The sequence below is a fragment of the Drosophila nasuta genome, chromosome X, assembly GCF_023558535.2.
Source record: "Drosophila nasuta strain 15112-1781.00 chromosome X, ASM2355853v1, whole genome shotgun sequence".
In the NCBI taxonomy this organism is placed as follows: domain Eukaryota; kingdom Metazoa; phylum Arthropoda; class Insecta; order Diptera; family Drosophilidae; genus Drosophila; species Drosophila nasuta.
Genome location: NC_083459.1, coordinates 10368992 through 10391555, shown reverse-complemented (window position 1 = coordinate 10391555; position 22564 = coordinate 10368992). Strand labels below are relative to the sequence as shown.

The 22564-nt window shown below is 47.5% G+C and overlaps 4 protein-coding genes across 4 annotated transcripts; 3 read left to right on the top strand and 1 right to left on the bottom strand.

The window, feature by feature from the left end:
- Nucleotides 1–210: 210 nt before the first annotated feature.
- LOC132795703 (nuclear cap-binding protein subunit 1) lies at nucleotides 211–10219 on the bottom strand. The gene is made up of 7 exons (XM_060806568.1): nucleotides 9663–10219; nucleotides 8260–9598; nucleotides 8099–8202; nucleotides 1106–1594; nucleotides 913–1037; nucleotides 664–852; nucleotides 211–599 (listed from the first exon to the last, which is right to left on the bottom strand). Exons 1-7 carry the CDS (start codon nucleotides 9703–9705, stop codon nucleotides 486–488), a joined length of 2403 nt encoding a protein of 800 aa, XP_060662551.1. The 5' UTR covers nucleotides 9706–10219; the 3' UTR covers nucleotides 211–485.
- On the top strand, nucleotides 3994–8013 carry LOC132795704 (uncharacterized). The gene is made up of 4 exons (XM_060806569.1): nucleotides 3994–4135; nucleotides 5018–5226; nucleotides 5285–6339; nucleotides 6874–8013. Exons 1-4 carry the CDS (start codon nucleotides 4085–4087, stop codon nucleotides 7794–7796), a joined length of 2238 nt encoding a protein of 745 aa, XP_060662552.1. The 5' UTR covers nucleotides 3994–4084; the 3' UTR covers nucleotides 7797–8013.
- Nucleotides 10220–10804: 585 nt separating the features above from the next.
- Nucleotides 10805–13804, top strand: LOC132797420 (uncharacterized). Its single transcript, XM_060809191.1, has 4 exons — nucleotides 10805–11024; nucleotides 11095–11389; nucleotides 11458–13140; nucleotides 13207–13804. Exons 1-4 carry the CDS (start codon nucleotides 10907–10909, stop codon nucleotides 13394–13396), a joined length of 2286 nt encoding a protein of 761 aa, XP_060665174.1. The 5' UTR covers nucleotides 10805–10906; the 3' UTR covers nucleotides 13397–13804.
- A 1224-nt stretch (nucleotides 13805–15028) lies between these two features.
- On the top strand, nucleotides 15029–22528 carry LOC132797424 (serine/threonine-protein kinase par-1). The gene is given in 10 exon segments (XM_060809196.1): nucleotides 15029–15375; nucleotides 15767–16614; nucleotides 16683–16746; nucleotides 17319–17605; nucleotides 17666–18793; nucleotides 18862–19128; nucleotides 19501–19604; nucleotides 19671–20115; nucleotides 20156–20695; nucleotides 20697–22528. Coding segments are annotated over 9 exon segments (4281 nt in total). The 5' UTR covers nucleotides 15029–15375; nucleotides 15767–15969; the 3' UTR covers nucleotides 21498–22528.
- Nucleotides 22529–22564: the final 36 nt, after the last annotated feature.

Sequence of the window (22564 nt, the reverse complement as noted above, 5' to 3'; positions counted from 1 at the left end):
GCTATAGTAAAATTCGTTCCACATATGACCTGTGGAACCTAAGCATAATTGACCACAGTCAAATTCTAACGGGATTTTTTCAAACTGCAGCACGCTCCCAAATAGCAAGCATATGAAGAACACTATTTGCACTCGACTGATGAATACCCCTTCTGTCTGTATTTTATACAGTCTTGAATACAATATTAAACACTGACTGATTGACTCGCATTTTTGCATTATTTTTTTAATTCTAACCCTTTGTTGGTTTAACAAATGAAATTATAAAATTTGTCATTTGATGTTGTTCTGCTGTTTGTGTGTGTATTTTTGTTGTGTACTTGTGTTTCTGTGTGTGTGAATTGTGGCATGTTGTATAACGTATGCAATATTGGACAAACTAAAATCTTAAAACTGAGCTAAAGCGCAGACTGCCAAGTGACTCTCCAACTGTTGTTGCTCTTCATCTGCACCATCTGCTCCATGTTCGACCTGCACCCAGGGAATTAAGCGCGCAGGGCGACAAACTGCTGGAACACCTCGAGAATATGTGTGTCCAGATCGGAGGTGAAGAGCAGCGTTTCCAGTGTGCTGCTGTACTTTTGCACCTGCTCGTGATGCTGGCGAGAGAACGAGAACAATTAGCATGCGAATAGATAGAACTTATTCAACAGCTTAGCTTACCATGAGGAAAACCTGTTGAAGGCGACCAATTGTCCAGCGATACCAATCGGTGTCCGGATCACGGCCATCTGTGTCGGAGCGTAGCAGATGCTCGGATAGTATCATGATGAAGCGCTGGAAGACAATGAGAAACAGACGCTTCTGATTCACATTGGCTGCCTCCAGTTTCTCCTCCATGCGCTCCACAACCTGTTGATGAAGATTAAAGTATTTGGAATAGTTGTTACGTTTGATAATCACACAAGTTACCTCCTCGGATGGTTTATCCGCATGCGTGATGGGTTTCTTGCGCTTGTGCGGCGTATCGTCATCTGTGTCGCTGGACGATGAGTCAGCCTTGGACAGTTTCTCCTTGGCATCGCTCAGCTCAGTGTCTGTGACAAGAGAAAGAGCATTATTTTTATAAATGAAATGTCACATGGATTAGGGGATTTCCACTCACTTAGCTTGATGACATGCTTGTTCATCTTCTTGATGGTCAAGTGCAGTATTTCCCAGAGATACATTTTGGTGAATTCACCAGTCATCTCCTTGGAAAATATCCAGGTGGCCACAGCCGAGCAGTCAACCACTTGCAGCTTCAGCAGCTTATCGATGAGCACCACCATCATCTGTTGATGCGAAGACCACAGCTCGTAGATGTTGTGCAGTATATAGATCTGTGCCTCCTCCGTTTCGGCCAAGGCACGAAACACCACATGGAATTTAGAAATGGCCGCAAAGCTGTGCGAAAACGATTTCGAGCCCAGATTGAGCAGCGTCTGCACAAATACATCGATTTTGAGGGCATTGAAGCTGCCATCCGACATCTCCTCGCCGCTGTAGCCGCTGCTGGGTATCTCCTTCAGTATGTTGGCCACCTCCTCGGGTGTGCACTTCTGTCGGATGGCGACCACCAGTTGATGTGCCACCGCAGTGCCTGGCAGATTGGCTGCAAGAGAGACAAGAGACGAAGCGAAATGGTAAATTAAGTTGGGTTGAATGTAACTGCAGAAGAGAAGCGGATTAGCGAAGGGGGAGCTACACTAAGCTGGACGGGAATTGCGCGACTTGTTTGACACTTTCGCTTGTGCCAATTGCCAACTACAACAACGACAACGACAACAACAACCGCAACTCCCAACTACAATTGCATTGCGTTTTGTGCGCCGTCGCGTGGAACCAAGCGGCAACCGCAAGCTGGTGCGTTACTAATGATGTCTTCCAACTGCTCCGCATCATCTCTTGTCTGCTCCTCAGTTTTGAGGAGCCACTCTTTGCGGCTATTACATGCAATTTATTGGCACTTGCCTCGATTATGTCAATGAAATGTGCGCAGGTGACAAATTAAAGCGGCCATTTGCGAACAAAGGGAATGCGGAACTGCTGCAACGCAACCCATTTGGCAACTGTAGAAGATGCAACCATATTCTGCCGACAAAGACCACATTGTGCACAGCGTGTCAAGATCAGCAGCGGGTAAAGTTCACACACTTCAAGCGCCGCTATGGGAATCAGACAGACAGCTCAATGACTCGTGTCACGTTAGCTAATTGAATGACAACAATTTGTCGCTTCACTCGACTTGACACGATGCGACTCGACGAGCGCATACCCTGTGAACTATGACATACATATATATCTCTCTGTATCTCACTCTCACTCATACTCTTCAATATCCCTTACAGGGTATTAACCATTTATTAGCATTTGCTTTGTCACGCATCTTTGAATCGTAGCAAAGCAAATTGAGCATGTCCAAGGCAGGGCGGAGAAATACTTTTGTGCATAGTCTAAAGATCAGGGCACTGCTCCATGAGGCGTGTAGCACATTGTCCAGCAGCCGCCTTCTCAACTCTATCAGAGGTGAGCGCGTGACATGGACAAACCTTTCGTATATGTGGCACTTTTAAGGAGAATTGGCACAGTTTTATCTGATTGCTTAAGTGAATAAATGAACTCAAATAAGTTAAAAGTTTAGCTTTTAACATAGCACGCACATTTACATTCGGCAAATTAGGCTGAATAAAGTTAACTATTCTATATTGATTTCAACCAATTTTATCCTCTAATCGTATATTATGTTTCATGCAAAGTAGATCATAGGTATATTATTAAATCTTATTTAGTAAGGTGTAATTTCTTTTAGAAACTATTTTTTCATAGAAGTGTATTTGTGAAGAAAATAAGAGTAATGAAAGTAAGTGTGGAAAATAAGAGTTAAGGCCAATTTAACATTAAAAATAAATTAAATCAGAACGATGAAAATAAGTTAAGTAATGGAGTTTTAGGGGAAAGAATTTCAAAAGTACTTTTCAGCAACTTTTCGAAAAAGAAATTAACAGTGGGCCTAACTGAATTATGTCCCCAAAAGAAAATAACATACCCACAATCTTTTACTCTTCCCCTGACACTTTCTACAAGGTTTTTCGAACTGCATCTCCCATCTACAAAGCGGCATCTGCTAAACAGTTCACGCTCAATGACATGACCTGCCTCTTAATCGCTGGCATGATCTTTACCCCCAAAGTAGCAAACAACAACAAAAAAAACAGAACATGAGCAAGGTGAAACGCCACTTGCAATGCAAGAACGACAACAATCAGATGGGCAATCGAACAAGGGCAGGGCATGGTAGACATAGTAGAGAGGCAGCTGAGGTGAGGTTGGAGGGTCTTAGTGGAGGTGGAGGTGGAGGAGCCACTATTGAACTTCAGCGAAGCGAACCGCATATCTAGTGTAGGGAATCTCATGTGGAGCTGCGCCAAAAGTTGCCAACCGAAAAAACGAAAACAAGTAAAACAGTTACGAGTCGAGTGTGCTCAACTGTTGAATACCTTAAGAGCAAAGCATCTCCGCGTTTGCAATCCGAAAACAAACTTGATCTATTCTGCACTTTCTGTTTGGCATTTTGGTTGTAATACTCTACAATTTACCCTTTTGCATAGTGGATATAACTAGCACTCGTTGCCAGTAGTAGATTGAAGAAGTTTGACTCGCGGGGGGAGAAGCTCTAAACATCCGCAAGTGTTGCATAAATGCGCGTTTGCTGTCAGTTGGCGCCCCCCGGTTTGCCGTCTGCCCCGCAGCTGCCACAAAATGCGGCCGCCGCTTGCGAAATCGACGGCGCACCGCTGGCGATGCGTCGCTTGGCTGCTCCAATGAAAGCAGCTACCAACCAAACGGCAGTGGCAGCTTCTGCACTAGCTTGTCGAGAGCTACCTGTTGGGCCGACTCCGTCCTCCGTCCGTCCGTCTGTCTGCTTGGGTGGGTGTCGCTGCGCCCTCGACTGCCGTCTGTCTGGGGCTTGTTATTAGCGTCGCGCACGTCGTGGACGCGTTTCAGTCGAGTTTACGCGCGCGCGCAGCACGAACGTCGCGCAAATCCGCAAAGATTTGGCCAACGTTCATCAACATCGACGTTCTTTTTTGTTTATGTGAAAATGAGAAACTTGTGTTGGCCCAGCATAGTCAGCGTTCTGCTGGCACTCGCAGTAAGTGCAGCAACTGCTCCTCCACCTACTGTGTGAAATACTCTGCATCTAACGAGTTCAAGGGTATAATAAGTTTGTGACAAAGTGACAACAAAATGCGCAAAAAAAAAAACAAGCAAGGAATAGCTAGTCAACTGCCATAATGTCATAGCTCGGTTTCACTGTCGGTCTGTCCATTTCCACCTGTATCTAGAGGTTAGAGAGAGCGAATTCAAGTGCATCTGGTTCGTGTCTTCATTAACTACTGGTGGAAAACCAAGTTGCAGCTTATGGCTTATTATATACCAATTGCAACCTTACAACTCTTACAGTTTGAACTGTTATCGATGAGTTAGAAATTGTAAGCGAGGTTCTAATTTAGTAATAAACGAATTACATATTTGTAACTACCTCAAATTGCACTTTATAAAATTTTATCTGGTTCGTGTCTCTGTTAAGCACTGGTGGAAAGCCAAACTATGGTTTTTTGCTTATTATATATAAATTGCAACCTTACAACTCTTACAGTTTGAACTGTTGTCAATGAGTTAGCAATTGTAAACGAGGTTCTAACTTAGTAATAAACGAATTACATATTTGTAACCACCTCAAATTGCACTTTATAAAATTTCATCTGGTTCGTGTCTTCGTTAAGCACTGGTGGAAAGCCAAACTATGGTTTTTTGCTTATTACATGCAAATTTCAACCATACAACTCTAACCGTTTGAACAGTTGTCCGTGAGTTAGCAATGGTAAACCTAGTAGTAAACTAATTACATATTTTAATCCACCTCCAATTGCACTTTATGTAAGTATTCGTTGAAGTAGGATGTCGCACTTTCACTAACATTTTCTCGCTGGCGTTTGCTGATTGTTATTCTTGTTGTTTGCGGTTGTGGCAGGCGCAGAAGGTGTCAGCGATTGTTGGCACTGGCCGGGATGTGGTGCTGACGCCCAAACAGGCGCTTCAACTCAACGGCAAGCGTCTTTTCTACGAGGAGCAGCAACAGCAGCCAGCCGCAGACAGATCCTGGGAGCACACGCTCAAACATGTCACCTACGTGACGCTCTTCACCGACGCCGCGCTCGGTGCCGCCTCTGGCAATCTCAGGTAGGTGCAACACCCATCACACGTAGCCTGATCTACGACTGAAACGCCACTGCGGCAGCCAGCTGCATGACTATCATGACTTTCTGCAGACGCCGTATGTGCCAGCTACCGCTGCTGGCCAGGCACAGGCGCCATCCTTGCGCTTTGGTGACATCGTCACGCTGGCCAGCGGCCGTCTGGAGCAATTGTCTAGCAATGGCAGCTATCGCTTCGTTGAGGGCGCCACCGATGCCAGGGATGCAGTGCAGCGAGCGGATCCGTCAGTGGTGCAGACGCGAGCCGTGTGGCGAGTGCAGCGTATTCGGCATCGGGATGGCGAGCAATCGCCCAATCCTCGGTATCACTACGAGATGAAGTACAGTGTGTCGCCAGTGGCCGCCAGTCTTGGCTGGCCACCGCAGAGCTACATCCAGAAGGAGTCCGACTACCCGCAGAGCTTTGGTCGCATTGCCTATGAGGAGAAGCGCGATCAGACGTTTGCCCAACGTCGTCAGGATCGCCAGCCGCAGGCAACCTTCGTCCGAGGCATCTTCCAGACTCCTCCGCCGCCACCGCCTGCATCCGCTCTGAATATCGGTGAGTATTTAAAGGCTGGACCGGAGCCACCGAAGAGTTCGCCAAAGATCGAGCTGTTCCCGGGCCTCTTCAATTTGGGCCTGCGTCCCAATTACATTCCCGCCACCACGTTCCGTCCGAGCTATCCGATTAAATTCGCTGCACATCCGGAGCTGACGACTCCCCTGGAGCGCTTCCCTCTACCCAATGAACTAAGCGGCACTGCTGGCGATGCTGGCGGCGTGCCAGCTGCTGCTCCCCCAGTAACCCATCACTTTCATCATCATTTCTACATGGCCACAGGCCATGGCAACGCTCAGCCGGAGCTCGGATACCGACCCTCACTGAGCACGCCGGCTCCGCCTACTTCAGCGCTCCCCCTTCCCCACTCACATTCCCATTCCCATTACCATCAACATGAGCATAGCGACGAAGGTCATCGAGAGGTTCAGTTCCCGACGAATCATGCCTCAGGCTCGACCGAATCCCTGGAGACGGACGAGGATTTGCACCATAGCCAGGACCAGCATGCGCTGCGGTCTCCACACGTTTACTCAGGTGAGAGCTCTTTAACTCCCTAGCCCCCTAAAAAGGTTATGCACGATAGTTTAAGAAATATATACTAAATACATTTCCATTCCTTTACCTAATGCGGGTCTAAAACATTATAAGTTTGATAATACAATTCTTTCATATTAATTCCCTCTAGACACAATGATTATTGTCCAAAACTTCTTAGCATAAAGATAATAAAAGTAATCCTCATGTTTTACTTAAAGTTCCCCTACTAATAAAAAAAACCTCAACTTTTACTTGAAATTCTTCTACTACTATGGGAACTATGATAAAAATTATATAAATTTATATTGTTTTATAGTTAGCTTAGACATTTAATTGCATGTATAATACGTATATAATAATCAAATTTAGCTAAAAGAAGAATAATATAATATTCGTTCTCTCTGAGAGCCACTAGGAATGAACGATTTCTTTTTGAGAATATCCCTGGTATTGAATAGTATTATTGAGCAGAGGAATCAAAATTGTTGCGTTTTTGTCATTGCATGTGATCATGATCAACATTGCTGTCAGTGTACGATCCAGCGTCTAAGTACCAGTCATCGAAACTGGCGACGCCATTGCTCATTTATGCAGGCGCTGGTGGTGAATCAGACTCTGGCGAAGATCACAAGTCATTTGTGCACAGTGAGCCGTTAGAGGAAACCATTTACCGCTACTCGGAACCGGATCCCCTCTATGTGCATCAGAATCCAGTGGATGTGCTGCAGCTGGAGACGCCACAGCAACAGCAACAACCACAGCCACATCACGCACAAGCAACAACGGGCGACGAAGAGGAGCCCGAGGATCAGCTAAGCGAACACGTAGAAGGAGGAGAGCAGCGACCAGCTGGTAGTCAGAAGCAAGCCAAGCTCGCAACGACACCAGCAACCACAACAACAACAACGAGTTCTACAGAGGCGATGATGACCTCGACAACAACAGCGAAGCCAACATTTGCGGCTACGCCCAGCAAGGCGAGCTTTGTGTCCACCTCGACCAGCTTCACACCGCTGCGCGCCTTGAGTCGCTATCGCACCACGCCTCGTATCACGGCTGGCAGATCGACGACAAGCACTACAACGACGACCGAGACGCCATCGTTTGCCAAGTGGAAGCAGCGTCGCAAGGAGAATACCACCCACGGACCGGACAGCAAACCGAAGAGCAGTCTGCGCCACGAGTCCAAGGTGGTCTTCATTCCCACCACAACTGCAACGATAACGACGACGACGACGACAAAATCGCCTGCTATCACCACAGAGCCACCAGCGACAACATCAACTACAACTGTAGCTGTGTTAGACGCGGTGAAGCCGGTTCCTGGGCGAGAAGTAATCGAGGTGCTCACCCAGAAGTCGGTAAGCAAATCAGTGAGCATCAAGGTGGGCGAGAACGGCGAGGAGATACCCATCATTGTGGATGATGATGAGAACGAGGTGAAGCCGAGCTAAATAAGAAATAAGCATCTAATCTTTAAAGTGTAAACTTAATCTTAAGCGCCGTGGCACCCCCAAAGAAGCAGCAGCCGAAGCAGTAGAAGAAGCCACAATTTCACTCACTTCTAATCTTGGTTATAATGAATGCTATCCAACAATTCTCTTACATGAAAGACAAAACTTGGATACTGTTCACATTTAAGCTAAAACTTGAATAAATTTGTAAGTCAATCAGTTGACTCAGTGACAACGTTGTCACGTCTTATTGTCTATCCCCACTTAGAAAGAGAGAGAGAGAGAGAGAGAGAGAGACTCACCTGCGTCCTCGTTGGCATACTTGTAGTTAGGCACAGGCGTGACCGGAATAAGCTTAGCGTATGTGGTTGGCATCATTTCAGTGATGCGCTGATGATACGAGAGTCTGCACAAAACAATTCAATTTAATTTACTTTTACGGTTTGAAATGTCTCGCACTTACCGCAGACACTTCTGCAGCACCTCCTGTATGAACTTTGGACGCGGATGCTCGGCGTCGAGCAGCAGGCAACTGTCCCATTCATCCCACGACCAGGTGAACTTAAAGTTACTCAAATGATAGCTGAACCAGTTGACAAAGCGATCAAAGCAAGACGTGTTCATCGAATCGATGCGCATAAACAGAATCTCCGTCGCCTGGGCGAGCACCTGGGGCAGCGTGCCCGGCTGCAACTTGCACAGCTCGATCAGTATGGAGCCGTAGCAGATGTCCAAGTAGCGAGGCGTGGGCATGTGAAACAGCTCCGCAAAGATCACCTCCACAATACAGTACTCCAAGGGGATCTTGTGCTTGAACGGGAAGTTCAGCAGCTGGGCGGCGCAATCCTTACGCTCGTGATGATGCGTCTCGATGATGTGATGCAAATGCTCCTCAATCAAAAAGCGCTCAATTGAATGCGCACCCGGCAAATTGGGGCCATCGGGACAATCGGTGTAGTCGAACATGCGATACACCACCCACGGCATGGGATATTCGAAGGCGTCGTGGTGTGGCGGTGGCGTAATCTGCGGCAGATTGTGCTGGAGTGCCTCGCACAGTATCGAGTCAAAGACCAGGTACGGGCGAGGTATGTGCTTTTCGGCCCAGTTATCCTGACGCAATTTGCGTATTTGCGCCCACAAGCAGTCCAGATATTCCTCCTGAGGATGTGGCGCATCCGATGACCAGACGCGCAGTGCATTGTGATGCTTCTTCGAGCGTTTATTCAAATAGACCTCAATGCGCAGCAAAAGCGACTCCAGGGCCGATTCCTTCTTCTCGTAGAGATCACGTCCCACCCAGGGCAATGTGGAAAGGACGGCAAAGACGAACCAATCGCGACGCACCTGCGGCACAGTGTCCTCATTGGACACGTCAATCATGGTGTCGAGCAACTGCAGCAAACTGGTCGCCGATATCACATGACAATTGACCAGATCGGCAAGGAAGCGCAAGGAATAGCGTGCTGCATCCCAGCGACACAGCTTCAACGACTCCTTGAACGTCTTTACCATGTGATCGACAAACTCGCCACCGAATTTGTAATTCTTTGCATTAAGCAGACCCACTAAGGTGGTGTAAACGGTGCATTTCTCGGGCATTCGCACCGCACAGTCGGATAGGATGCGCAGGATCTTCATACGGAATGTGCCCAAATCGGCCTCGAGCACGGAAACGAGACCTTCGAGATTCGACTCCACCGACGATGTGCTGCGCTCGCCCACGCGCAATATCAGCGACTCCAAACGATCCTCAATTTCTTGATTTTCTGAGACGCGACGACGTTTATTCCGTCGATGATCTGCAATTTATTATTGTTGTAATTATAATTCAATATGTGGTATAAATTGGGCTGATGTACGCACCATAACTCTCATCCTCCGTATCGTGAGCACGTCGACGACTCATAGTGTAAATTACAAGATATCAACAATTTGCAACAATCGTGTTTTCTTATTGGCAATGCAACGTTTTTGGCACCCGGCACAATGAAAGTTGTGGTTACAGGCCTACGTAAATTGTTTGGGTCACTATCTTGCAGCGTGTCAATTTCGAACGGATGTGCTACGCAATTCACGTCAAATTTAATAAATTGTACGAATGAAAAGTGCAAAACCAAATTAAAACGTAAAAAAAAATACTGCCGACATGAGGACGCTAACCCGGTTTAGACAGGCTGCATTTGCGAAAAGAATAACTGATGAGAAGGCCCAACTGCCGAAGTCCCAATTGATTAATACCCGAGAACGCCGTGTGTAAGAGAGGGATGGCTGGTGTAACCGCATCAACAACGATGCGACAAAGATTCTGAAAAGGTGACCGTATTTTTATTAGTATTTTGGTATATTCATCGAAAAAAGTGTGAAATCGATGGCTGATCAGCTGTTATAAATTTTGGCGCCTAGAAATTATTTCAAATTACTTTATAACTAATAGAAAAAATCTAAAAAAATTAAAGAAAATGGTCAGAGACAACAGTGAAGAAAATCGCCAAGACAATCAAATTGACGTTTTTATACAGAAATATAAACGTTTCAGAACGAGTTGCCTAAAACGGAAATATTTAAATATATAAAGAAACACTTTTTGAATGCATTATTTAATAAATTGCTCATTCTTGGTTGTTTATAATGCCTATAGTGTTTTTATAACTGCCTGATTTCGATTACTTTTGCACTAGCGAACAGCTGTTCGCTTTGGTGTAAAGAGTTCAATAGTTCATCACAGAGCCCCAACTTGTCAGAAACAAGTTGTGTTTCAGATGTTGGTATTTTTCCAAAAAAGCAAAATAATTAATTTTTGGAAAATAATCATTTATTTATTAACCAAAAAGGGATATACAGCAATTAAATGGAATTACAAAAGGGAAACTAGAGCAACTCTGAGCTGTATACTTATCGATTCGCAGCGATTAAAATGGAGAAAGCAGTGTACTAAAATAATCGAGAGTAGATAAATCGATATTGCTATCGAAAGTGAATTTGCCTTTGGACTATTTTTTTTTTTTTTTTTTAGATTTTTCGCATAAAGGCATTTCTTGCCAACAAAAAGTAACTAGTTTAATGAAACGCAATTGAGTCAAGGTGCGTGCGTGTGTGCTGGCTGTGCAATGGATCAGTTCTCGCACGACTTGACGCTCGCCCTGGAGGAGACCTCACTGATGGACAGGGCGTGCGGCGTTGGAAGGTGGGGCTCGCGTCGAAGAACTCGATCAACGGGTAATTTGCGTAAGTATAATTAGTTTGACAGTTGGGCACTATGAAATGGCCACTGCACCTTGCACCTCCTCTGCTGCAGCTTGTGCGCCGCAGCCAACTGAAGATTCATCGAGCAGCCCCACAGACACACTGAACGCACACGGACATGGACATCATCAGCATAATTCCGGTGCCTGTAGCAATGCCAATGTCGATGGCCTGGACTCGAACACACACAACACAATGCTGCCCGCAAGTGATTCGGATGAGAAAGCCGAGGCAATGCTGCCGCTGCGTTTGCCAGCCAAATTATTAAATGCTGCAGCAGCTGTACGCATGGGAATGGGAGCCTTGGAGTCGGACTCGCTCAACGAGACCAACTTCAGTCCAGCACGGTGAGGCAATTACACACGCAAGCTAAATCGGTAAATTTAAATGCGTGTTTATTTTTTTCAATTTGCAGCTTCTACAAACCGAACTCACGGCGGAAACGAAAGATTAAGCGCATGTCCATGGAGTTTGAGTTTAGCAAGGACTGCAATGTGATGATGGTATCGCCACACAGTTTCACCGAATCGCCACTACAGCCGGGCATGCTTGGCACATCTGGAACAGCAACTGCAGCTGGAGGCGGAGGCGCTGGCAACGTTGCTGGCGCTACTGCGGCTGGCAACGTCACGGGCACAGTGCGCAAACGTGTACTGAAGGCGGAATGTGGTGCAAATCGCTCGAATCTATTCTTCTGTGGCAAGCGTAAGCGTTCCAATCGCGATCGCTACAATGAGCATGAGGCGGGCGTCGTTGGTCATGCGGGCAGCTGCAGTGGTTCGAGTAAATTACATTCTTCGAGCATGCCGCGCTACACGCATATGGAGGAGTTTCATCGCATGCGGCCGCGGAGCTATTCGTCCACATCGAAGCCACACAGCGATCGTCTGCTGCCGCTCAACAAGGGGCTGCTGTCGAAGATCAATCGCATTGCGCAATCGCAGACGCAAGCGCAATCGCAACAATCACAAAAGACTGACAACACATCGAGCATGGAGCAAGGCCTGGATCAAGCTCGCACCACAGCGGAGCAGCTCGATTCGAATACTGACGAGCTGCATCAGCACCAGCAGCAGTTGGAGCTGCGCGAAAGCCACGCAGAGACAACTGAAACAACTGGAGGCGGCGGCGGCGACTTTAGTATGGAAATGCTTGTGCCTGTCAGTGACATTGAGTCGCTGCTAAATATGCCCTGCAAGTTGCCGCTGGAGAACGCTGGCGCGGATTATCATGCGCATCGTAAGAAGTCACATCATCGTCGACGCCGCTTTTGCCAGCCAACGCATCCGTTGCATGTGCAGTCGATGGACTGCGGCGAACTCTACGATTTCTCGAGTTCGTTGAGCTCGTCGTCGGACAGCGAGGACAGCCATCGGTTGCATGACACGGATCGCGAGGGTGACGACGAGCTAACTGATTGGCCGGGCAATGAGTTTGGACCCGGCGGCAAATACGATCCGAAGCGCAAGTTAACCAAGAAATCTCTGCTACCCCAGATACGTTCCGATGATACCATCGGTGAGGATGACACGCTCATGTCTGGCACTGAGGCCACGGCGGCCACGACAACGGCGGGGGCGTCAACGTTCTGCGACAGCTATGGCATCTCACAGTCGCCCACACAGCCGGCAGATGCTGTTCAGGATCTGTCACGCTTTCAGCCGGCCGCCAGTTCGAATCCGATCGAGATCTGTGGAGGTGGCGCAAATCGCGGCAATCGCAGTGTTGGCTTCATGGGCGTCAACATCGGTCTGGACATGGAAAGCACGCCAAACGGTTTGCCAGCGGTGCGCCAGATCGAGAGCGAAATGTCCGGTGAAACGTCGAATCCATTCCTCTCCTCGTCACCGCCCATGCAGCTGCAGGAGGTGCGCGAGATACGCGCCGGATGCCGGCGCATTAACGGTGACCGCCCCGGTTTCAGCATCAAGCTAAGCGTTAACGAGCGGTTGGCGCGTTTTCTACAGGATCCGCGGCAGACGCAAATACGTTTGCCTGACATCGAGATCTATGAACAGGACAGCCTTGTCAATCTGTCCACCCTCTATTCCCTCAACATGGTCGTTGAAAATGGCTGCACGGTGCTAACCAAGACGAGGTAAGTGTTTGATCCCCATTACAATTCGATTTATCCGCAATTAAGTTCACCTCTCTCTGGTGGCAGAAATACAACGCAATCGGTCAACGTTGATCCGCAGCGCAATCTGCAGCAGCGCCAGGATCTCATCGGTGACTTCAAGCGACGCTGCTACGGCGGCGGGAATGTCGACAATGATGCGTCGACGGCCACAGCGACGGCTCCAGCTTCAGCTCCAGTGGATGATACTGCTGCAGAGCAGTTGCCCAATAAATGAAATATAGTGCGAAGCAGTCAAGAAGTCAAGAGAATTTTATGCAATTACCAACCAATGAAGAAGACGGAAGAAAGAGAGAGAGATCGCTGAAAGCTTATCCTTTCTGTCTTTCTGTCTGTCCTCCATTCATTGGCGTCATCTCGGGTTGATCTGTGCAAAATTTTAGCGTATTTATTAAGTTGCTTTTACTGCGTTTGTATAGTGTCGCTTCCTACTTGAGTTTCGTAACGTAATCGTAATCGTATTGTACATCGGTCTATGTATATAGTATCTACTATATATTCACTATCTCCATAACCCCCCAACACTATTGTATCTGGATTGGGAGACAGTGCATGCGAATGCTCTATCCAATCTCTATTCACTCAATTGGCATATCTAGTTCTCACAAGTTTCAAAAAAAAAGAGTGACAGCTTTGAGGAAATGAAATAGATAGAGATGGAGACAGAGATGGAGATAGTATGTTAAACCATTTGCCATGCTCTTGTCCCACTGTACAAATATCATTATTAATTTATTGGCATTTGTCGAATGCGATATGAGAGAAAAACAAAACAAAACAAGACAAACATGCAAAATTGAAAGATGTGAATGTGTATGCACATAATTATAATTGTTTTATATTAAACCTAACATAAATATACATACATAACTGGTGTAATTCGAATTATGCTCGATATCCAAATCGAGAGGGTTAATTAAGTCAATCGTTGATTGACTTTTAATAACATTTTGATATTAAAATATTATACACTGGTTACTATACTCTAGGATTGTCTTAATGTGTGTTTTACGCTCGGGTTCAAGCATTCTTTTGTTACGATATTGACAGAGAGAGAAAACAATTTTGATATAAGTTTTTGAAGAACAAGCAAATCTCCCGATTTCCAGCTATGACCTATGTTGTTATGTAATTAACTATTATCATATCATTGCAATAGTTTCTGAAGAATGCTTTTGGTATATCAGGTTCTAGGATCCCTCATTACAAGTTATATAAGTACGATTTTTAGTTGAACTTATTCCATTTTGTTCACTAACTCTGAACAATGTTTTTAAACAAAATAAAAACACATCTTTCTTAACAAAAAAAAAACACTTATTTTTTGGTTTTAAAAGATGTCCCTATATTGTGTTATTTATTGTCTATTGATTTTGTAAATCAGTTTAGAGTTTTCTCCTTAACTTATGTAGCTTTGTTGTATTTTGAATCTCATTGGAATATTTTGAAAATTTGTTCAAAAACAGAAAGGAAACTTGGTAATCGTAGGTTGTAAACAATTTGCTCTATTTTTAGAATAGCAAACTATCAATATATAATTTTGCGATGGCTTTAAAAACGGAAATACTTTCAGCCAATAGACCCGGAAATACTTAGTTGAGGATCAAAGAGGTTAATCATCGATTTGTACTTTTGGGGCGTCTCTGCTCTAACGGGCAATCGATAGAGCGCGCTATTCGAAAACCAAAACAGTGGACAATGGGGGAGGAGGAGACGGTTGTGCTGGGGTCATGAGATGGTGGTGAGGCGCATGCGCCGTGGCGGAGCACCTGGTGAGCTCCACTGGGTTGCCAGGCATGCTTGATGATGTGACATGCGAATGCCATGCGAAAATATGTTTTGGCAACCCTCGACCGCAACGACGCAGAGCAGAGAACATTTCTCTCTCTCTCTCTCTATGTGTTTCGCTATAGCTTTCGCTCGCTTGGGGGTCACAGGCACAGACAGAAGCCAGAAGAAGCTAGAAGCGCGTTGGCCTGCCAGTATATCGTGGATAGCACCATCGACGTCGACGCTGTCCTCGTCCGTCAGCCCCAAAAAAAAAGAGACCGTCGTGAACTGTTGTTGACTGAGGGCGCTTTTGGAACCGGGAGGAAACTGAAACGCAACTGCTCAAAATTATTGGAATACTATTTGAGATTAGCAATCAAATTGCAGGCGACAAAATCAAGGAAATCAACTTGCACAAAACTAACGGTAATTTATGACACACGCATAACTTGCAAATGTGTGTATGTCCGAGTGCATGTATGCTTGTGTGTGTGTGTGTGTGTGTGTGATTAGCTGCGATTACTCCACACGTGAAAAGAGCGAGAGAGAGTGCGAGAGGAGATGGCAGCGTCTCACGTCAAGCGAGAGAGCCGCTTGCTTATTGATTTTTCTATGCTGCACACACACACACAAACACACATGAATACGCACACTTTGCGATTGCATGCATGTGTATGAGTATGTGTATGTGAACTAATATCTTATCAGAGCCGAGTGTAGAAATTTGCAAACGTTGTTTTCGTTTTCTATTTCGTATTGTTTTCGTTTTCGTTGTCGCTGTCGTTGTCGTTGTCGGTCTCACTGTCGCATTGCAAAGGGCGCTGCTGCAATGGAGGAGCGTGCACTGCCGCATCGTCGTCTCTAGGGGCGGCGTCAACTCTGCTGTGTGTGCGTGTGTGTGTGGGTGTGTGTGTGTGTGCGTGCGTGAGAGGTGTCCACTGCATGCGCCGGGAGCATGTGCAGCCGTAGCAGCAGACTCACCAGCAGCAGCAGCAGCAGTTCCTGCGTTTGAGTCGCAAAATGAGCGCGTGCGAAGCCGCGTCCGCTGAGGACGCTGCACCGACGTCGCCAGCCAAGGAGTCCAAGGCGCCCCCAACGCCAGCAGCAGTAGCAGCAGCAGCCACGACGGAGTTGCCCACCAGCGATGTGCTTGCTAATGGGCACAGCCAGGACCAGTCCGTGGAGCACCCCAAGTGCAAGGCCAAGGTCAAGAGCAAGCCCAAAGAGTCAGTGCCAGTGCCAGCGGAGGAGTCGCCTGATATTGCAACGGAGGAATCGGAGCAACAGCAACACCAACACCAACAACCGGTGCTGGAAAGCACACGGAGTGTGCTTGATGCGGTGGCTGCGCCATCGATTGATGCCCTGGTCAGTTGCAAGGAGGTGCTGCTGGCACAGAAGCTATTTGCCAGCGGAGGCACGGGACCGAAGGAACTGCTTAAGCTCAAGGAGCCGATGCGAGTGGGCTTCTATGACATTGAACGGACCATTGGCAAGGGCAACTTTGCGGTGGTAAAGCTGGCAAGGCATCGCATCACCAAGAACGAGGTCGCCATCAAGATCATTGACAAGTCCCAATTGGATCACACCAATCTCCAGAAGGTATATCGCGAGGTCGAGATCATGAAGAAACTTAAGCATCCCCACATCATCAAATTGTATCAGGTGAGTTTATCCTAACTCCTCATCCACAATCCCCTTGAGCGTCGATCTCTAACTTGTGTTTGCTGCAGGTGATGGAAACCAAGAATATGATCTACATCGTCTCGGAGTACGCCAGTCAGGGCGAGATATTCGGTAAGTGCTTGTCCTACCCATCGAAGACAGTCCTAAATTTAGTTCAAGGATCAGACGTAGTCTACTATTTACCTTCTTGGTCCTTGATTAGTCACTACTAGTTATTAACTAACGTTCGGTAGTATTAATTTCATTTCTCGCCTGACCTTAGGAAATCCTAGGCCAAGACTTCCAGTATCGTAGAGCAATCGTTTTCCAAGCTCCCAATCTACCAAGGTCCTTCTCTTCAATCTAGTCATTGCAAAACGTCAGCGAAAATGTTTGTCTTATTCCTGGTTAAGTCAAATACAGCCTAGTTCAAGCTTTAAATTAACATAGATTACTCCTTGACCCTGTCGGAGTAACCAATTAAATTGCAGAAATCCTAGTCCTTTTCCTCGTTTAGCCTAAGCTCTTTTTAGTTAACTAGCAATATTAGCAATCTTACGAGTAGTGATATTCCTCAGTTAGTTAACGGATATAAGAACTTTATTTCATGGTAAATTTAGTCTTAGAATACATAGTGCTCCTTGTCCTAGTCCTCAACTAGCCTTGACTATTCGTTGTTATCCCCCTCGTTGACTGTTTCTCAGATTACATTGCCAAGTATGGGCGTATGTCGGAGTCGGCGGCCCGCTTCAAGTTCTGGCAAATTATTTCGGCGGTGGAGTATTGCCATAAGAAAGGAATAGTGCATCGTGATCTTAAGGCCGAGAATCTGCTACTCGACTTCAGCATGAACATCAAGATTGCCGATTTTGGTTTCTCCAATCACTTCAAGCCCGGCGAACTGCTGGCCACCTGGTGCGGTTCACCACCATATGCAGCACCCGAGGTTTTCGAGGGCAAGCAGTACACGGGTCCCGAGATTGATATCTGGGTAAGTGTTGATGTTGTACCTCAGCCTCTCATTTATTAATTAATCATGGTCCATTGACAGTCGCTGGGGGTAGTGCTCTATGTTCTGGTTTGCGGAGCATTGCCATTTGATGGCTCCACACTACAGAGTTTGCGGGATCGTGTGCTCTCGGGTCGCTTTCGCATTCCGTTCTTCATGAGCTCGGAGTGCGAGCATCTTATCCGTCGCATGCTGGTGCTAGAGCCAACGCGTCGCTATACCATCGAGCAGATCAAACGGCATCGTTGGATGTGTCCTGAGCTACTGGAGCATGCATTAATTGCCAAATATAACGGGAATATGGAGCGACAAGCAGTGCTAGAGCCGAGCGAGGATATACTTCGAATAATGTCCGAGTATGTGGGCATTGGACCGGACAAGACGCGTGCCAGCTTGAAGAAGAACACCTACGATCATGTGGCTGCCATCTATCTGCTGCTGCAAGATCGCGTCTCGCACAAGAAGGAGCAGAGCAAGCCGGGTCTGCTCTACAAGAGCAGCAAGCAATCGCTGTTGCTGCTGGATCAGTTGCCCCCACAGCAGCAACTCCTGCAGCAGCAATTGTTGCAGCAACAGCAACAACAGCATCAACAGCAACAGCAGCAGCAATCAAAGACAATATCCACCACGGTCCTGGCCAAGGAACCGATACACAAAAGACTTAGTCGCCACCAGACTGTTTTGATGAGTGAGCGCTCCACTGCCGATCCCTACTATGCAGTCAAACAGCAGGCCCATCCTCATCCTCATCCTCATGCCCATGCCCATGGTCACAGCCATGGCCATGCGCATGGTCACGGCTATGCCCGCTATATGAATGGCGATGATGGCCCCCATGGCCCTGTCATAGCCATGCCTACAAGGTATACGCCACTGCCAGTGGGCAACAGCAGCTCCCGCGTGAGTCATCATAGCTTAAGCTCGCCGCGAAGCATGCAACGACCCGTAGGCATCTCGCTGAGCATCGATAGCAGCAGCAGCAGCAGCGGTGGTCAGCTGCCATCGCTCGCTAATCTGCGGTGCAGGGAGCTGCTGCTCAATGCCAGCCAGCAACTGGATCAAGGCGGTCATCAGCATCTGGCATCGCCGGTGCCCAAACAGCTGCATCAGACCATTAGTGAGTACATCATCAAGCAGAGCACCGAGGATTGCCGCCAACTGCTGCAGCAGGTAACACACACACACACACTTCACTCTGGTTTATCTGTATTTGCATTGATCGCTTATCCCTCTTGCAGTCCACTGCCATTGCCGAGACGAAGAAGGAGGAGGAGCAGCAGACGGCTTCTAGTGCGGCACCAGAGCATGCCACCACCAACGCCACCTCGACGCCCACTGCCGACCAAATTCAGCATCAACACAATAGCAACAAGACAATAAAGCCCATGTCTAGCTCAAGTAGCTTCGACTCCACCACCAATCTCAATCAGAGCTTTCGCTTTAAGATGTCCGCGGAGGCCAGTCGTCTGTTCCAGACTCTGCAGGAGAGTCCGCTTCCCATAGAGGTAGGTGCTATAACACTAAAACACCTTGACTCCTTAACCTTCCATTGCTCCCTTGCCTAAGCAAATGACACTTGTCCTCGTAATGCGTTGCTTCTTCATCGCTCATTCGTAAACCTCGTCTCCTTGACCTTCCCTTGTTTCCCTGCATGTGGCTTAATCTCTAAGGACATTACGCTGACACTGCTCAATGATTGCAAAAGTGACTCGCAAACCTCAGAGCTCATACACCTTACCTCATCGACTCCTTGACCTTCCCTTGTTTCCCTGTCTATCTTTGATTTTATTCCAAAGGGGATCGCTTGCTTGTAATCTATTGCTTCTGCATGATCACTTCAATCACATATCGCTAATTGCAAATGTTATTCGTACTAGAAACCGAAGCGAAAAGGCGCCACAACGAATGGCAACAGCAATGGCGATGTGGGCAAATCAAATGAGATTGCTGGAGGACAGCAGACTAAACCGAATGGCGATGGGTAAGTGCAGCAGACGGCAGGCAAGCGGGATACCAGGAGCAACCCAAGTGAAACTGTTTCTTGCAGGCGCGAGAAGAAGACTTTTGAGAAGAAGGTGTTGGCGCAGGGCAGCTCCAGCACCGACGAAGGCTGCGACACGGATCAGGGCAACGAGGGCGCCAAGGAGGGCTCCCAATCCTCGACGGATTTGACAAGTGCACAGGCGACCCGAACACGCTCCTATGCAAGTAGCAGCAGCTCAAGCGGTGTGCTCGCTGGCAGCTATTCGAAGAGTCTCAGCCAGAATTTGAGTCGTGGCTCCTCGAAGAGCAACTGCAGCGCCTACGAGAGTTTGGACTTTGTGTTGCCCTCCGGCAGTTTGCCATCCTGTATGAGCAACTCGATGCTGGCGGCAGCTGCAGCAACGGCCGCATCAGCGACTGCAGCTGCATCCGCTGGCATCTCCAGCGGCCACTCGTCGGAGATCTCACTGTATAGCAGCCACAACTCGTGCATCCATATGCCCAGCGCCGTACAACAGTCAACGGCAACGGGGGCAGGGATCGGGACAGCTCCAGGGCCAGGGTCAGGGGCCGGGACAGGCACCGGGTAGCAACCAGTCGCCGGCGCCGCCGCCGCCGCCACCGCCCTTTGTGGACAAGCGTTCGCCGATCCACTTCCGGGAGGGTCGACGCGCCAGCGACGGCCTGGTGGCCCAGGGTCTGCTCAGCTCCAGCTCTCTGCTGGGCGCGAGTCGTGTCTATGGCAGCTATCGCTACGAACAGGCCAAACGTCATGGCTGGCTGGAGATACAGCAGCTGCAACAGGAGGCTGCCATCTACGGTCATATGCATCATCCGCACTCGCATCCCCATCCGCACGGACATCCACATGGACATACCATGGCCCATCACGGCCAGCTGACGCTGGAGGAGCTCAGTCTAGCCAATTGTCAATTTCCACACGGTCAATTCTATGCGATGCCCGTGAAACCATCGCTGTCCTATATGCCGCCAGCGCCGCCCCAGGCGCTACTCCTCCAAGATGCCGCACCGAGTGATCTCTTTGCCGGCCATGCTGGCAACTGCTATGCACCGCCACCGCCGCCGCCAGGGGGTCTATCCTCCGCAGCATCACCATCAGCAGCAGCATCAGCATCTGGCCGCCATGTCGCCCATGCAGAAGCCACCGCTGCAGCAGCAGCTCCTGCAGCATCGTCTACTTCAGCAGAAGCGTCAGCTCTTCCAGAAGCAGTACGCACTGGAGGCACAGCTGGCCGGGCGGCATCACCAGCAGCTGCAGCACTACAATCACAGCCAGCTGCATGCGCTGGCCACGCAACCGGCATCGGAACAGCACCTCGCGGAGGAGCTCTACGAGCTGGCCATGCTCGAGCGTCCGCGCAGTGGACCGCCGCGACTGCAGCACTCGTTGACCATGCCGGGAGCGCATGCCTTCAGTCAGATGAACCTGAAGACGTCGTACATCAGTCAGCCGGCCAGCGAGTCGTTGCCTGGAGTGGCTCAAGCGCCAGGCGCAGGGGGAGCACCCGCTGGAGTGGTTGTGGTGGGAGCTGCAACGGTAACTGGAGCTGCTGGAGGAGCTGCATCGGCGCCACCACCGTCCACGACACCTCCAGCGACACCGCCGCAGTCGATGCATCAACACGCTCATGTCCATGGTCATGGGCACAATCATAGTCACGGTCATGGCCATGGCCATCACCATCACGGGCATGTGGTGCACCATACTGCGGTGCTGGGCGAGACAACGACCACGTCCGAATACCATGTGAGATCGCAGACAACGACGACACCGGTTCTGAGTTTGTTCCAGCCTAGCTGGCAGACGCTGGTCAAGCCGCTCAGCGAGAGTCCCATACTGGAAATCTCTGAGCATCTGGAGTCCGTCTGATGTAAGCCCTTTTCCTAGTACTACTATTCTCTCCCCTCCCTCACCAAGGACGCGCAGCACAGTGAGGCAAAATCGATTTTTTTATTACGCTCGCAATCGCAATTAAAACAAAATTAAATTAAAAGTAGAAGTAACATTAACATACAGAAGTTGAATACAAATAATTTTATCCATATACATTGCATAAAAAGTACTATAGAAATATATATATATATACGATATATTTATCGATATACGATAACACGGAACACACTCACACACTTACATATACATACATTTTTAGGCTTACATATACATATATACTTACATATATATACCATATATACATATACATATACCTTTAGCGATCCAAAAACAAATGACCGAACGATTTATCGATATCGCCATACCATAATAATACTGAATACTAGAGACAGTGCTTACTGTATACTGAATACTGAATATGGTCGATGCTGGATACTGGATACTAGATACTGGATCATTTAGTTGTGTTATTAGCCTTAAGTAGTCCAAGTTTTCGTACACATTAACAAACACTGGCATATACAATATGTATCTATTGATAATAATTATGTATTAAGTGCTCTCTACTCTGTATTGTCTGGTTGGTACTAGCAAAGATTCTAAATTCGCCACACAAAACCATATAATGATAACGGTAACGATAACGATGGCGATGACGATTACGATTATGATAACGACGATAACGATAACAACGCAAACAAAAAACTACATTCATTCATACATACATTCATACGTATATCAATTATTCAAAGCATTTATTGAAGGTATAGGGATATACAAAATTCCTATTTCTATATACATATACACGCATACATGCACACATACTTATATATGTGTATGTATGTATTCATATTCTGTTACAGATATGTATGTATTGGTACAATAATTAGCGACAAGCAGCAAAAACAAAAAAATACAAAAAAGGAAAAAAACATCGATTGTTCTTAAACATGGAATTCAAATGTAAAATCCAGATATTAAAAAAAAAATAAACAATCAAAACCAAAGTCATTTCGCATAAAAATGCATTTCAATCTATAGAT

Coding starts and splice junctions, on each gene's coding strand:
- LOC132795704 (XM_060806569.1), top strand. CDS start 4,085: ATGAGAAACTTGTGTTGGCCCAGCATAGTCAGCGTTCTGCTGGCACTC. Junction 4,136..5,017: donor GCGTTCTGCTGGCACTCGCA/GTAAGTGCAGCA, acceptor CGGTTGTGGCAG/GCGCAGAAGGTGTCAGCGAT. Junction 6,340..6,873: donor GTCTCCACACGTTTACTCAG/GTGAGAGCTCTT, acceptor CATTGCTGTCAG/TGTACGATCCAGCGTCTAAG.
- LOC132795703 (XM_060806568.1), bottom strand. CDS start 9,705: ATGAGTCGTCGACGTGCTCACGATACGGAGGATGAGAGTTATG. Junction 8,203..8,259: donor GTGCTGCAGAAGTGTCTGCG/GTAAGTGCGAGA, acceptor TGTTTTGTGCAG/ACTCTCGTATCATCAGCGCA. Junction 600..663: donor TTCAACAGGTTTTCCTCATG/GTAAGCTAAGCT, acceptor TTCTCTCGCCAG/CATCACGAGCAGGTGCAAAA.
- LOC132797420 (XM_060809191.1), top strand. CDS start 10,907: ATGGATCAGTTCTCGCACGACTTGACGCTCGCCCTGGAGGAGACCTCA. Junction 11,025..11,094: donor TCGATCAACGGGTAATTTGC/GTAAGTATAATT, acceptor CCTCTGCTGCAG/CTTGTGCGCCGCAGCCAACT. Junction 13,141..13,206: donor ACGGTGCTAACCAAGACGAG/GTAAGTGTTTGA, acceptor CTCTGGTGGCAG/AAATACAACGCAATCGGTCA.